Here is a 16,433-nt window from a genome sequence, read left to right as displayed (position 1 = left end):
CAACAATCTAGGGTCTTGAGGTAAACCCTAATATTAGAACTGGCTTTCATACTAACAAAGCAACAGAGCAAGGGCTGAACTAGGGCTTTTCTTTTCTTTATAGTAGAGTATGTGAAATCTACAGCTGCTTCACAGCAATTTGTAGTTTTCACTTCAAGTGCGAGGGATTTTTGGAATCAGTAAGGGTTCCCGAAACCCCTCTTCCTTCAGAGGGGTGGTGACACCCATTTCACCCGTTGCCCTGCAGTTAGCTAAGCTTGGTGGTATTGCACAAACAGGCAGTCAGCTGAATCAAACTTTATTCCAACAAATTTCTGTACCAACATTGCAAAGTCCTTAGGTGAACAATTGGTGTGTGTGTACAGCTCAGGTGACTGTAGCTATAAAAATTACTTAGTTTGACTCTGAAAGGTAAACTCTCAAAACACATGCCTGCTTCTGCCACCAGCCTCTTGCTGTAGGTGGGTCTAAAAAAATCCTGCTTCTCTTGAAGCCTTAACTTCGGTATTAAAAACTGCAACTGAGCTTTAAAAAATGAAAGCAAAGACCAAAGACAAATCTATGAAATAGATTTCAGTATCCCAATGCTATGAACTCTGTCCTTAACTTCTCACGACTATTGTAACCACACAGAAATGCAGTATAACTCTTGGGTAGACAACTTTGGGAAGGAGAAGGCTGAGGACTTCAGAAGTCCCACTCTGCTACCTGAATTATTCAAACATTTGGCATAAACTCCTTTTTAACGAATGGGTTATTCACAGTGCTACTGTCCCTAGTGTGCTAGGCAGTCAAGGTAAATCAGCACAACAGGCACTGAAGCCTCTTCCATGTGGCACTCTTTTAACTGCCTCTTTCACATGTGTATGAGCAGTCTGTGCTGCACATGAAGACTCAAGAAGGGGTTGGGGAACTGCACCAAGCACCTCTTTTTTCCCTCCAAACAGGCTATAGCCATGAAGTGGAGTAGCCAGTTTAAGATTACTCTGGCTCTCCTCCAAGAGGCAGTAGATACTGAGACAGCTTCATCCATCTGAAGTTTTTCTCTCTGCCTGGGGCTATGAAACAAGCTGGAACATACAAAACCCAGCTGTTTCAGCTCTGACTTATCACAGCAACTGTAACTCGCCCAGAAATAAGTTGCTAATTTTGGTGCAGCTCTGATGTTGGTGGGTTAAAGAGCTCTGCAAACCCCAAGGGCAGCTTGTCTGTGCCCTCCCCTGGGGCAGGTATGCTACACCACACAGACAACATCCCTCTGTACAACACCAGGTCTCAGTTATGATCATTGTTGCTCTGAGACTTGCTTTTTCTCCTCCCAGGACTGGCACTAGGCTGCTGCTTACAAGGTAGAGCACACTTACATGAAAATCATACTTCAAGAAGGCAGGGGGCAGCTAGGAAAATAGGTGTTACGATATCATTTTTGGCTTATACTAACTGGCCTTACACTGCATGTTGAATCAAGTAACACAAAAAAGAAGCAGGCACGCCCTCCAGGCCTGGCAGTAATATGAACAGTCCGTTCACATGAGCAGTTTCCACTCGGCTGAGGAGACACAGCACGTGGCACATGTGGCAGGGCTCCAGTTAGTCGGGTCTACACCGCAGAAACCTTGGTGTCAGTTGTCTTCAAGAACTCAGCTGGGGCCTTCTGCTCCTCTTCAGCTTCCTGCCCTTCAGCCCCACAAAGGTGACCTGACCAGGAGCCTGCAAGTTACAGCTTTGTACTTGGAAGCAGCAGCTATTTCCAGCAGTTCCTCTTAAGTGTTTAATGTGTTCTAGCACTTCTTGGAAGGATTTAGAGAACAATTGTTACAAATGAACTCCTTAAAACCAGTTATTTCATTTTTTTTATCTCAAATATGGGCGTATCTCAGCTCTAGGTCAAGTGGGTGAACACTTCCTACTTCTTTAGGCCCAGAGCGTGCAGTCAGATACCAACTGCACTGATCCTGGACAGGCACAGGGCAAAAGGGAGCTAGACAAGGAGCTCAAACAACTCACTCACACCCCCGCATGTACCATTAAAACCAACATGTCAAGGTGTCTTTTAAGCACCATTACAGGCAGGAAAAGACATTTCTGACATGCAACATACCCAGTGCAGGATCTGCAAGCTGGAGATGATCCTGCGGGTCCAACTCAAGCAGCATGTACACATCTCTATAAAAATCACTTCAATTTAGAAGATTACAAATCCTAAACTGGAAATGAGTTCTTAAAATTAGGTCACTGATCTGGCACTGCTCAGACCGCGATGTGATCTAGAGGTTTTTTGATCATTTAAAAAGGTTGTTCTCCCTTTGCTAGAAGGTGTCAGTACGAATCCACTTGTTTCATCATAAGTTTCCGGCTGTACTCGTAGGCCAGGAACAGCGCCCCGTTGGCCAGGAATGCACGGATCATAGTTGGCTTCAGTCCAGAGTACAAGGCAAGCACACCTGGAAATTAAATCAGACCTGGTTAGCCATTTATTAAAACGCCCATCAGCACCAAACACACTTCTTTCATCTTTGAAGGATATTGATGAGGCAGTGCTGCTGCTGAGGGGGGCAGGTGCACGCACACAGCTGAACCCTCTGCTGGAGCAGCTAACTGGAGTGCTACTGGGTGTAGCTACAGGAGCATCTCGAGTTGCAACCTGAGTTTAGTCTTTTAAGCTTCTAATGTAAGCACCTGAAGTTATCTTAGGCGTGACAGGGTCTTCAGAAGGATTGCTCACTGGAGGATACAGCTCACAGCAGCTGGCAGAAAGAAGGGCACAACCACTTCAGAGCTGTGTCAAGCCAGACTCCTGCTCTGATGAGTAGCTTCCCCCATAACAGGGCCAGGAGTTGTGTCTGCTGCCGTATGTGTTCTCACACCACCTCCTGCAGTGCCTGGTACAGGCCTTTTCCAGAGGAGATGCTTAGGTAGAGGCTCCAAGTTGGTAAATGAGTCTTAGACTGGCAAACTGCTGTCAGCCAGCCATACATCAGCTTCTAGAGATAAAGAAAGATTCTCTACCAAACTTCACTTGTTCCTTCAATTTTCATTTATAGGTTTGATCACAGGGAGTTCATTCATTTGTCTGCTTTTAATGCTTACTGAGCTTTTGTTAGCCTTGATTTATTTGCCTACTGAACCAAGAGATATGGCACAATGCCAAATGTCTCAATTTCTGGATTCTAAGACTTCCAAACTACATCAATATTTCTATTAGAAACCGTTTCTGTCAGTCTCTAACATACCATCAGACAAGATTTCTTAAGCAGTTCTTGGAACCAGAGGAAATAGATTTCGAACTGGAGCCCATCAGATTCACTTGCTATGCTGCACGCTCACCTTCAGTTCTCACAACAGTTACAAACGTTCCCATAAAGCCCGTCTGCTTTCCAGCCATGGAGAGAACCTGAATTCTAGATTTAACACAGTCCACGGGATACACAGCGATCCACAGACAGCTGCCTCCAAAACCTCCACTTAGCAGCAAGGGAATGGGACCTAAGGTTAAGAAACAAGATTTTAGGCACACCACAGAACATTCACCAACAGAAATATCACATTATTTCTGAAGTCACGGAGAAGACAGAGGGCCCTGCTTATGGCAAAAGAGCAATTCCTGCTTCCCCACAAACTTTAAGTTAATCTTAAGCCACTGCTAAGTTGCAGGTCTAGCCAAAGGCTCAAAGGTTATAAGGAGTGCCTTTTAGTTTATTGGCCATGCTAAGAACACACAACTCGGAGCTATATTGTGACTGTTAACTAAATTAACTCTACTCCTTTCACACTTATAACCACTTTCCAGTGCTAGTTATGAAACAGTTTAGAGTGATGTTACAGTGATGCTGATCACCTCTGCAGAGATGATTTTTTTTTGTTACGGTGAAATTTCTGTGGTCAGTCATTTTTCATGATGTGTTTTTCATTTTGTGTTTCAGTTCAGATTTTATAGAGGTTTTGCAAAAACAAGAGCTTAGAATACACGCAGCTGACATACTAACTGCCAGCAAGACAAAGTAGCATTGTTCAGTCTTTCAGAAGGAGACAAACGATCTTTATCCTGGCATCTCCTCCTTTTTGAAGGTCTGATTTTCAGCCTCAGTGTTCTCTCATCATTGCAATGACATCTAACGGTCAGCATGCATTTGTACACCCTTCAAGGTGATACAGCTGAAGACTCAAATATCGCTATGAAGAGCTGCTGAAATAAGTAGTTCAGAGGTGTTACGCTGCAGTGTCAGATATTTAACGAGTTCTGTAATGCTGCTGCTACCTCACTGCATTTTCCATTTACAATATATCCTGCTCCATTAGAAAGGGATGACTTCAGTAATTAATTACTGCATATAAACGAAGTGCAGATCTTTTTATTCCATATGCCCAGTTCCCTTTGTTTAAAAGGTGTTTCACATCTGCTGTGCATCATCAGTACACCCTCAAGGGAATGTATCCCCCCCCTTACAAACCCCATGACAGCCCGACAGAACCCGCCTGGAGGCACCGTACCTAATTCATCTTTTGATCTCCCAGAGGCAAAGAACGTGCGGCTCAGTTCGTACCCTCCGAAGAAGAAGAAATAGCCCGGGACTTCCCGCAGCAATGTGCTGGACCAGCCACGGTAAAATCCAAGGGGACCGTCCTTTTGGATAACGCTCTTCACTACTGACCAAACTGTGCTGGTAGAGAGATCAATCCAGTTAGTGATGCTGAATAGCAAAGGTTACAAAACAATTCAGAGTTAGACCAGTGTGTAGACAGCAGGGCTCAAGCAAAACTCTGAGCAAGATCCTGCCTGGAGTCTGTCACCAGCATCCACTTTTACTAGTGCATGTGCTACGATCCTTCCCGTCACAGCTCTTCCCTGGCTAACAACAAATGTGGCACCGCTGAGCCAGCACAGAATTAATAAATACACAGAGAAGGGATTCAGAAGTACGGGACAGGGACTATACTTACTTTTGCCCCTGCACTATCTTCCCCGACAGCTGCATTTCATGCATGGCCTGCAGCCGGCACTTCACCAGCTCCATGGGGCAGAGGACCAGGGTGGCAAAGGCAGAGGCGAAGGAGCCTGCGGCAGCGTTCTGCAGGTCACTGCAAGAGAGAAACTGCACAGGGTATTTGGGCACCGGCCTTCAGCACAGCAGGGCCACGGCACCAGCAATCAGCTTCTTGAACCTGTACCACAAGCATTATCAAACCAAAGACAGTCCTGGGGAAAGGCATCTCCTTGGACCAGGGAGATGAGGGACAAAGCTCACCCCATCTTCATGTCCAACTCACACACATCTGGAGCTGGAGATAGTGCAGACACAGATGACACCACCGAACAAGACAGCAGTGTGATCTGTTAATCTGCAGCATTACAAACTGGGACTTCTCGTGGTGACCTTACACATCTTGCAAACACACACCTACAGCAGAGACTAATCCTACAACGTTTCACCTCACAGCAGCATCATGAAACTGAAGCGGTGACGTGAAACAAGCCTCGTGTCATTCAGATGTTGCAGTGAAAGAACTGTCAGACTGGAGGAAATCAATAACTGTCTGCAGAGCAGCAACTGAGTAAATAGGAAATGGCAACACTGATTACCCAATCCTCCTGCAGCACACACAGCTGGGTGTAACAGGGATCTGAGGTGCTCTAGAGCTCACAACAGAGCAAGACAGAGTTAAAAATACAGTACGTGGCTGAGCCCTGCAGTCATTAAGTGATGAGCAAGGTAAAGTTACACACTGAGGAATTAGGGTAAGAAAATATGGGAAAGGTGCCTTCCAGCTTTGTGCTGAGGGGTGCACAGAATCCTTTCTCCTTCAAGGAAAGAAAAAAAAAAAAATCAGAGGCTATCAGACATCAGAGCTCTAACAGAGGTAAAGACCTAAAACTAGACTTCACCATAATTCAGATCTCTTCTACTTTTGCCTGTCTTGATATTTAATTCTACATCCAACAGTTTAACGAGGCCTGCTGCTTAGGCTTTGGTCTGTAATGTATCGAGCCTCATTGCACAAGTGATGAGCCTTTAACCTGTTCCTTCTTAACTCAAGTGGGTAATTCAGTACTTTTCCAGGTAGGAAAGTTTTGACCACACAGCACGGGCGCAAAAATCATCCACTCTTAGCACTGATGCTTCATCTATAAGAGGCATTTATCTTGTTTTTCAAAGAAAGTAATCTGCTTAAGATGGCCAGTCACGTACTGAAGAAGTCAATTTGAGGTGAACAAGGATAATAGTTTGCTCAGTTTAGACTTTGGCATGGGATGAGATCAGTTTGGTTGGGCTAAATGGGTATTAAAAGAAGAGGAATTTAGCACTTCTCTGTCCTTTGGGTGGTCTCAGTTTAGACTTTGGCATGGAGTTAAATCAGTTTGATTGGATTAAATGGACATTAAAAGGAGTGGAATTTAGCACTTTTCTTCCTATTTGTTTTCTTTTGGACTCACACACCAGTGGTATTTATTCCTTCAACTGGAAAAACTGTTGTTTTGCAACTGCTTTGTAAGGCTTCACATGCTGACCCCTAAACACAAAGAGGAAAACCTATTCCCAAACCAAACTTACTAGAACACATTACTGAAAATTTAACCAAAAGCAAAAACTAATTAATGTAGCAATTGCTTAGGTAATGGTAAGGAAAATGCTCAGGTTCACCTCAGCATGCAATTTCACACCCTTCTGCTTCAGGGTCATACAGCACAGCAGTTTTTAAAACAGCTGAGGCAATAAGGGCAGTGATAGTTCTTGTCACAGCTGGGGACAGCCACCTCGGTTCCTTCCCTTCTCTACAGCATGCTACAGATGTTTCTTCACTCTTCCAAAATGCGAATGGGCAGCGATGTCTTGAACAGACCACCCGTACTCAAGGCACAACTGCAAACCATGTCAACTCAATTCTCTTACAGATGAGCCCCCAAAATAGTCCAGATGAAGACGGCAGCACCAAGGGAAGCATCTTTCAGATGAACTTAAATCCTTTAGTGTTTTATCCTGATACAGCTCTGCTCAGTGCTGCAGTCACACCATTTGTTCAAATAAAACTCAGTGTGTACTTACTCCGAGGACGTGGAATAGTACACTGAAATATATTGCTTGAAGGTTTTCTGCACTACTTCCACCCTAAACATGCCATCTCTCCATTAGTGAGTCTCAAGAGAAGATCTTAAGAGCTCTCCAAGTCTTTGGGCTCTCCAAGTCTTGGGTGGGGAGGAGAGGTACAGAACAGAGATCTACAAGATCCCAAGTGTCACAGAGACAGCGGCTAAGGACCAGCTGTTCCCTGTCTCTTCCAGTTACAGAACTAGTAATTGTCACCCACAGAACTCCCTGCCAAACTGCACGACCTTACAAGAACTCAAGGGGAGAGTGGACAAGTGCTTCAAGAGATCCAAAGCCACTGATTAAAAAAAAAAAAAAAAGAAAAAAAAATCACACCAAGATCAAGAAATCCTCTGATCTAAGAACACGAGCTGGCAGAGGACTCAGTATTTAATACTTCCTTGCATCTTGTCCTTTAGGTAACCACTTATTGCCAGCGCTGTAGACAACATGCTGTGTTGAAGGGATCCTCTGGTCTAGAGACCATTATGTTTGAGCCTTTGAAACTCAAAGAAAACAAACAGTACAAGAAGCAGCCTCCTTTCCTCTCAGTACACCTCCCTGTAAGAGGAACCACTCCCCACCCTGCAAAGGCAGTGCAACCTAGGCAACTCAGTCCCTTTGGTAAAGCCTTGCAGGTCTTCAACATTTCAATTGAGTTGTGATCATTGAAACCAGACAACTGCAGTGACAAATAGCTGGCCACATCCTAGCACAAGGATCTACACTCCAAAACATCCCGTGCTGCATGTTGGTGGAGAGGGGCCTGGAACACTGACTGCACCTGGGGAATCTTTACTAGTAGCAGTTGCATGATTTCCCCCCAACCACTATTCCTTTTGAACACAAAAGAGGTTTCAGTTACTAACCTGAGCTTTGTTTTCCTGTCTACTCCAACAATTTTTCTCACAATTTGTTGGCAAAACCCGTAGCACATGAACAGGACGGAGTTCTCTGCGATGTTGGCTACCAGTGCTGGCGAGGTCCCCTTGTAGAAGCCTCGAAACCCCACTTGTTTGTAGGTTTTCACAAAGCAGTCGACAATTCCTTTGTACATGTCAGGGAACGTCTGCATCTTCACCTTCGCTGTGTCGAAGGGCTGGCCAGTCACCACACATGCTGTTCCACCTGTGCAAGGTGATTCTCATTAAGCATTTCTTCACCTTAATAAGGGTGAGCATCTAAATTAGTCAGTTCACTTAGACAGCTACTGAATTAGAGGTATTCCTTGGCAATGAAGTCGTTTGCAATGAGTTAAGCAGTGTTTTCACTTGCTCCTTAATGCAGTGGTTCGGACACCCTCCAATTCTACAACCAAATAATGATTTGTAATCAGGTGAGAGACACCTCCAGGACAAGAGGAACACTGCTCAGAGAGTGCTAAAACTGATAACACACTATAAATTGATGACCACAGATACAAATCCTTCACTTCAATAGTCTGAACGACTCTTATTTACATTTATTCCCAGATACCGGAATAGCATAGGAGAAGTTTAAAAGGGCAAGAGGGCAAAGTTTCCTAACCCGTTATCTTTTCCAAACTGAATTGCAAGGTCAATACCCTAAAAACCTGTGAGATACTTCTATTGGTATTGTCAATAACCTCTTAGCCCACAGCATAACACTCTTCCATGAGATTGAACTCAATTCAGTTGCCTGCAGAAAAAGTTAGATACGCTATTTCGATATGAAATATCAGCGTACACTGACAGCAATCTGTCAGGAACTGATACCTAACAAGAAGCATACGACAGGTGAGCATTATCTGGTTTTGTTTTTAAAAAGAACCATCCTAATACAGGAACTGATCTTTCAACAAAACACTGTAGGCATGCAAATGCCTTAGAGAGGGCAAGGTAACAAGATGCTGCTTTTTCATTTATGTAACTGAAATAACCATCTGTAAATCCAGATAATGTAAAAAAAAAAAATTAAACAAGAAATGTATGTATCCAATTAAGATTAGTTAACTTTCTTCTAAGATGAAGAGTTAAGTAAATGCTTGTTTAACCACAGTGATTCTTATTTGATTTTACTCTTTGCAAACACATTTGTTGTTACTCTGCAAAGAGATACTTCAGGTCTTTAAAAAGAATTCAGGAACCCAGCTCCCATGAAACTTGATGCTCAACCAGATAAATCATAAAGTTGAAGAGCAAGTGATAGAAGGCATGAAGAGCTACTTGGTCTGAGAGGGATAACCAGGAGAGAAGTAGCTGGCTCAGGGCAGTAATGGTCACTTCAGCCTCAGATGAAAAGCAGAGCAGAGCTCTGGAAAGACAGCAAATACTACCTCCAGGGAAGTCAGGGAGATAGAAACCTTCAGAACAAGTGTTAGGTTCCTGTGTAAAGGCAGACCTAAAATATCCCACATAGTAAAATAATGGCTGTTGGAAGAAGTGCAAGACAAGCAGTAATGGCCTAGGGCATCTGAAGCTCAAGAAAACTGGGAGTTGAGCTGTTCTAAAAAGAGAAAGTGCTCTTCTTATAGCATCTCTACAGGGGGCACGAGAAGCTTAGTAAAGTACAATGAACTTTGTAAGCCTCAAGGTAAAGATTAATATCTCAAATACCTGGTTAATATCTCGAACATTAAGAGGAAAAATTCTTCCAGCCAGAAGTAGAGTCTATAAAATTAAACCAGCCAAAAACAACCCTGCTTGAAAGTTTGGACAAACGTACTCCTAACAGTAACAGTAGCATGGTGGGAAAGAGTCCTGTTTAAAAGAAGTGATCAGAGGTTGCTAAGATCCTAGGCAAAGGACTATGACCCACAGGCAGGTAGATGACTTATTTATTCTTGGTCAGAATTTACTTGTCCCAGTATGACATCACTTATCAGCTCATTGAGACTGTATCTGGAGAGGAAGGTAAAACCAGGTTATGCATGTGCTGAGGAACAAGCTGTTTGCATAGTGGTTTACACTTCCTAAAGGGCACAGAGACACAAGAATAACACCAAGCACTACCAATGAACATAACCAATACTGAACAAGTATGTGGAAAGAACATGGAAAATACTAAGGAACAGTAGAAGTATTGATTACAACAGAAGTAGCAAAGAAAACCAAAGAACAAGAACACTGATTTGGGAACAATGAAGTCACGCTGAAAAAGGTCTGAATTCCTCCACCCTATCTGAAGTAAGGGGAACTGTATCAGAAGAGAAAGTGGCACAGTAAGTTTTAAGATTCTCTAATCTCTACTGCCAAAAAGAAAAAACAGGCAAACCTGCACGCAGTTTACATGAACATGGAAGTGTATCACCAAGCAATGGATTTCTAAGCTAGTTTTCAGCTCTTGCAGTAACCAAGGAAGGACATTAAGGCTTCAGCTCAAAGTCAGATTTCTCCACTGCCCTGGATGTTAAAAACAGCATTCCTAAACTGATGTACTGAGAAGAAAAGCAATCACATCTCCCATTTAAGAACCAAGGAACACCAGCAAAACTGTCCAGAACTGCTCGTGCATTAAGTTGTTACTTTGCAAAGCAGAGCAGGTTAGCTACTTTCTTAAAAAAAGCTTCCTTCAACCGCCCAAAAATGTGAATGAACAGATTGACAGAAGGATTTTCTTGAGGGAATGAAGGAATAACAGCAAAAGCACTTCTTTCCTCGCAGGGATGCAGGGTGTTGTCTAGTCAATGGCATCATGCCACGGCTAATAAAGCAAGTATTCGTTGGGCAAAATATGTTAGAAGACCAAATGCTTTATGAAGGTGCCACATTGGGTTTGTATGGCCTGTCTCCCTTGCTTTCTCACTGCAGTAAGGTTAACTCCACTCTGACAAATGACCTCCGATAACTAGCCTTGAATGCACTTAACACCATTAGCACTGTCATAAAAGGACTGACTGTAACAGCTATTTTAAGGGCAAGAAAAGAAAATAAATCAACTTGTTTAAACCTGTTACAACAGTACATTAGATAAACCCCTTCTGCAACCTTTGCAGTACAAACGTTGTCAAATTAACTGTTCTATCCCAATGTTACATCTCTTCTGAACATCATGTAAGCTTCTATGATAAACTATAACTAGTACCTCCAGAACTAAGCCTGCCCTCAAGGCATAAGCTTTGCTAGTGCTTCCCCGTAGCTTTTTCAACCTCTCTCCCTCCCCCTGAGATGAAGCGTAGGCTCTCAGGAAGACTCCTTTGCCCTGGTAATTAACAACTCATTCATCCCTTGGCCATGGACATCACCACTATGGCAATATCAGTGGGACAGCACAACTACTTCCACTGGCTGAGGTCACCTGCTTCACCCCCATATCCTTAAGATAGGGAAGCTGATACTTCCCCTGTTCTCTAAGCAATGGGAATTTGCTTTTAAACATTTTGATGTATTAAAATCGTCCCTCAGGAGTTTAGTGCAATTAAGTGTTCTCCAGCATTACCTGCAGCTCCTGCTGTGAGGTCAATAGCAGCCTGAAGAGCAGAGTTGATCCTCATGCCTCACACTTGTTTCTTGGTTACTAGAGTGAAAAGGCTCCCGTTTCCTGGAAGATGTCAATCTGTTTTCCTCCTGAGGGAAAAGAGGACAAAGCACACACAATTTACAACACTAACTGACAGGCAAAAACATCACATGTATGCTTTCACTTCCATTCAACTCGTTTCAAAGCAACTAGTAACAGAAAACATTTACTCCCAGAACTAAACTGAGACGTAGCATACCTGTGTTTTGACTACTTCTGACACATTAGGCAAACCCTCTGAAGTATTACTGCCTAGCTTTGGTTTATTTGAGCTTTCCAGTCTCTAGTCTTCCTGGATCTCTCACATGAAATCAAAGAGTACCTCCAGGGAACATTGTTGAATATTACCTTTCTATTGATTACAGAAACGGCGTCTCCAACGGGTGTGCAAGGCTAGCTGGCAAGAGTACTTCCCCCTCTGTCTCAGATCCCCACCTATAAAGCAAAATAGAGAATTGTTCTCCTCATGGTGAACACAAGCACAGAAAATTATATTCATCATCACACAGGATACAGGCACATTAGGTATTTCTATGTGGCGCCGAGAAGATACGAATAGAAAAAAAATGAGTATGAACACTTAGAATTGTGTCTGGCTGTCATGTTCCTAGTGCAAGTCCCTACACAACAGCACATTATAAAGTAAAATAAGAAATATACCTCATCTCTTAGGAAGGCAGCTGGAAAGCAGAAATACAAAGGCAACTGTTTCCAATAAAACATTCAAAAGAATTCTGTTTTCAAGTTTGCAGCGAGGTAATTTCATGGGGTGAGCTGTTAAGACAAGCTTGCTCATTTGGAGTAATTTGGAGTAAGAACACTGAGCCAGAGAGCTCCCACTGTTTCAGAACCACATTGCTGAGCTAGACACTTGGCTGGCAGTGCTGTCAAAAAAGCTGCATGGGTCTTAAAAAGCCTCACACATGAGTCAGTGCCTCATTGACTCTTAAGCTTATTTTCAAGCAGAGTAAATCAGGGAACAGTATTTTCCATTCTTATACCCACTGCAATCCTTCTTTTGAAGCCTGCTGCCTCCCAAAACATATTTTTGAGTAATACGAACTGGAAACATAACTTCCAGTAAGTCACGCTGGAAGAATAATAAGAAATATTGTGTGAACTACTTTTTTTTTTTTAAACAACTTCTGGATTACAAGCACAGGCACTTGCTTACAAGCAGACACAGGCCTGCATACAAACAAGGTTTTAAGAAAGCCCATCTCTGAACAAGTTTATTATTCGTGAGTTTCAAGAAAACAGTAGGCCAAGTACTGTCAGTCAATTTCACGCCTGACCTGTTTAGGTATGTTGTATCAATCAATGAAGTAGGTTAAAAAAAACAACAGTAGCCTTTTAATAAATTACACTAACACTTGTTATTGCTGAATTGTGATTACAGGTTTGAACTGTTTCACTGCTGACAACACTGTAAGCTTGATATTATTTCAGATTCAGAAGAGAGGCTCCTGGACCAAGTCTCCCCTCACTATCCGATACACTTCATTAGTGTTCATGCAGCACTCTGCAGTTTTGCTTCTCACTTAGAAGGAACAGAAGAAAGAACAATCTTCAAGAAGGCCTCTGAATGAATGGACTTCACAGAGAACAACAATTGCCTGCCTTCAGTAACACCCACACTGCTTGCATCATAGCCAGCGCTTATCAGCTTGTGTCAGCCCCCAAAGCGAGCACATGCCGAATCACCCACAGATACCCACCAAAAGCTTCTCAGCAAAAGGAAAAACAAAGATGCATATAGAAATATAGAAGTTTTAAGAGTCAGGTAAGTTAACTCTCCTGATCCTTAAGAGCACACTGGCACTTTCAGAAGACTCAGTCAAAACTATTCTGTCATTAGACATGCACGTACCTCCTCTCCAGGGAAGCCCTCTTTGTGATAACACTATCAGATTCAAACCTGTGTGTAGGTATCGTGAGGTAACAACTGCTCTGTTACTTCTAAAGTAAATCCAAACTCCAAACCTGGAAACACAGAAGTATCGGTAAGCTTGACAGGTCCTGCAGAGCCTTCCACCCCCAGCCCGGGATGCATTAGGCACAGATGACTTCCCCACACACTAAGCAGACAAAACCACGAGGCAGCACCACTCCTTTGAAGGAAGCCAGGCCGTAATTCTACTCCCTCAAGGTCACCGCAGGCCAGCACCACGTGCAGCAGAGTTACACCAGGTCTGGGCCATGACAGGCTGTGGCGTGCAATCACCACCACCACAGAAATGCACTTTTTAATAACCAGAACGACCACTCCACAGACAAACACACTTCTTAGCACCCAGACCGCCAGCTCTGAAGCGGACAAAGCGGGCAGCGAGTGGGGTGACCCGGTTTCCCCGGGTGTCCCGCTCGCTGTACCGGGGAAGGCTCTGGCGCTCCCGCAGCGGGGCGCACCGCCCGCTCCCGCCGGGGGCTGCGAGCCCCGCGCCCGCCGCCGCGCCGCCGCCCGACCCCTTCCGAAGGAGCCGCAGCGCCGGAGCCGGGCCTCGCGGCCCCGATACCGAGCCGGCACCCAACCGCTTCCCATTGGGACCCCCCCGCGGCCTGCTCCGTGCCTTTTTCTCCCTCGCCAGCCTCCAGCACCGTGCTCCCAGCGGAGGCACTCACCGCAGCTCGCCCCGGCCGCCCCTGGCCCTATAAAGGCGGCCGGGGGAAGGCGGCGCGGGCCCCCGCGGCCCCGGGGAAGCGGTGGGCGGGCTGCGGGGCCGGGCAGGGCTCGGGAGGCGGCGGCGGCGGCGGCGGCCTGGGGTGCCCCTGGCGGAGGGGAGGCGGCGTGCGGCCTTCCCCGCCGCCTCTGTGTGCTTCTGCATCGTGCACGGCTCGGGGATGGGGTTTTGGGGTCGCTTGGGAACAGCAGGGAGCAGCAGGGGGTGCGTGCATCCCGCTGTGCCCAAGGGGGAGGCTGCAGCGGCCGCAGCATCGTCCCCACGCTGCTCCTTGCAGCTGCTCTCCTCCAAAAGAAACCCAGCTCCCAGCCTGGGTCTTCAGGTGCTGTGTGCCTCCACGGGGTGCTCAAGCCCAAGGCTGTTCGGCTCAAATAGCACCTAATTCTCTTGTAAACTCCTTCTTCCTCCCCCCCAGAAAGTGATTTTGGGGTTCTCTCTGAGCTTACTGAGCACAATATAACTGAATTTATGAATGAAAACTAAAATATCAGTAATATATATATATATATTTTGTCCCCTCCCTATTTTTAAAGAAGCATTTAGCTAGGAATTAAAGCACTTTAAAATAACATCAGAGTTATTTCTCTAGGAATCACAAAATTGCTGTAATTGCTAAGACAGCCATTCATCCAGCAGTAAGAACCTGACCAGAGCATTTTTTTTTTCTTCTGCCTCCTGCTTGTTTGCAGATTTTGATGCACTTTTCAATGACATTCAAGCAATGTAGGAGAAGAGAAATTAATTTGTGGCCATTCTTTATTCTATATTCCTGAATAACAGTTCTGTCAAAAAACGACTATTATCTCTTTCCTAAAATACAAATTCCCTGGTAAATTTCACATGTGCATTAGAAGACTAAGTGGTAGAGGTCTGGAGCTATGTTATACTTCAGGAAGAGACATAACAGTGCAAAGTCTTAAATCTAAAGGTATAAAGATAACCCTGACACTATTGATAGTGACTAAAATAAAAAGGATTTTCCTCTTCCTATTTAGGTGGATTGAATATTCAAATAATTGTGGAGACACAACCTAAAGGGTGTTCCTGTTCTGAAGTCTGCTAAAAACTAGCTTAATTTGCACGTAAGAGACAGTGACCTGTAGCACATTATATTGGATATGGACAGACATCAGAGCAATTTGCAGTAGATCAACAAGTGACTTTTAAGATATACTCCTAGATTTTTGGGAATATGAGGTAGAATACAGTAGCTTAAGCAAACATCATGAGGCCTAATATCACTTTACTCCACTGAACCTGTACAAAAATGTATTATAAATACCATGAAGTATTATAAATACCTTTTTTTTTTTTTTTTTAACCATCAGTTTAATGAATTGTAGGCTTCAGGTATGGGTGATTTTTCCATACAGTTATCTTCTTGTCAAAAGTCCTTTTAAATGGTTGGGGGCTATTCTTCAGAATATGGCAATTATTAAGGAAGAGCAGGCTTACCGAATTGTGAATGCTATTGCTTTAGTGTAGAAACAATTGCTGATCTGTGGTAAACATTTAATGACAGCAAAATAATTGTCCATCTCAAATGATGTGAAACACTTAGAGATCACTCTTTACTTGCAAGGAATTTTCAGCTGTGAGTTGATTTTTTTTTTTTTTAACAGGACTGCAGTGCTGTTGGAAGATCCAATTGGTGAAAATTATCTAACACCTAATGCAGTTGCTGTTTGTCAGCTGAAACATCAGATCTTGGGTGTTTCAGCATGATTATTCAGAACCATATACTTCAGGCAGACTGTCATGCTTGAAGGGCTGTAGTTTGGACTCTAAGATGTGAAAGTACTTGACGTGTTGCCTGGGAGAGTTTAGAGCTGCGAAATGCCACATTGCAATGAGGACATTGCCACCATGTGGCTCCTTGTGTTACCTGCACCCCTTTCTGCTCAGTCAAACGGTACTTTTTGCAAGGGTCTCCTTGTAAAACGCATTGCTTTCCACCCTGCAGGATCCCAACACTCCAAGCCTATCTCCTGGGCTCACCATCTCCCGTCAACCATAGACAAACCATTTATTCTCTGAAAACTATTTTGCCATTCCTAATGCTTAGGGAAACGTTCACTGTCCAGGAGGATGTACATCAGCTCTTCTGAAGCACCCTCCTGGAATAGCAGCCAAAGCTACAGAAACAAGACCATCAAAACTCACCCAGCACCTTGCAGTAGATGTTGCC

General features: G+C 44.1%; 1 protein-coding gene across 1 annotated transcript; it reads right to left on the bottom strand.

The window, feature by feature from the left end:
- Positions 1-282: 282 nt before the first annotated feature.
- SLC25A15 (solute carrier family 25 member 15) lies at positions 283-14,335 on the bottom strand. Its single transcript, XM_068673778.1, has 9 exons — positions 14,187-14,335; positions 13,435-13,547; positions 11,913-11,999; positions 11,484-11,611; positions 7,955-8,213; positions 4,942-5,079; positions 4,492-4,661; positions 3,328-3,486; positions 283-2,444 (listed from the first exon to the last, which is right to left on the bottom strand). Exons 4-9 carry the CDS (start codon positions 11,536-11,538, stop codon positions 2,320-2,322), a joined length of 906 nt encoding a protein of 301 aa, XP_068529879.1. The 5' UTR covers positions 11,539-11,611; positions 11,913-11,999; positions 13,435-13,547; positions 14,187-14,335; the 3' UTR covers positions 283-2,319.
- Between the last annotated feature and the right edge of the window lie 2,098 nt (positions 14,336-16,433).

This window comes from Anas acuta, chromosome 1, assembly GCF_963932015.1.
Source record: "Anas acuta chromosome 1, bAnaAcu1.1, whole genome shotgun sequence".
NCBI lineage: Eukaryota > Metazoa > Chordata > Aves > Anseriformes > Anatidae > Anas > Anas acuta.
Note: the sequence above shows the minus strand (reverse complement) of the source record. Positions and strands in the feature narration are given on the sequence as shown.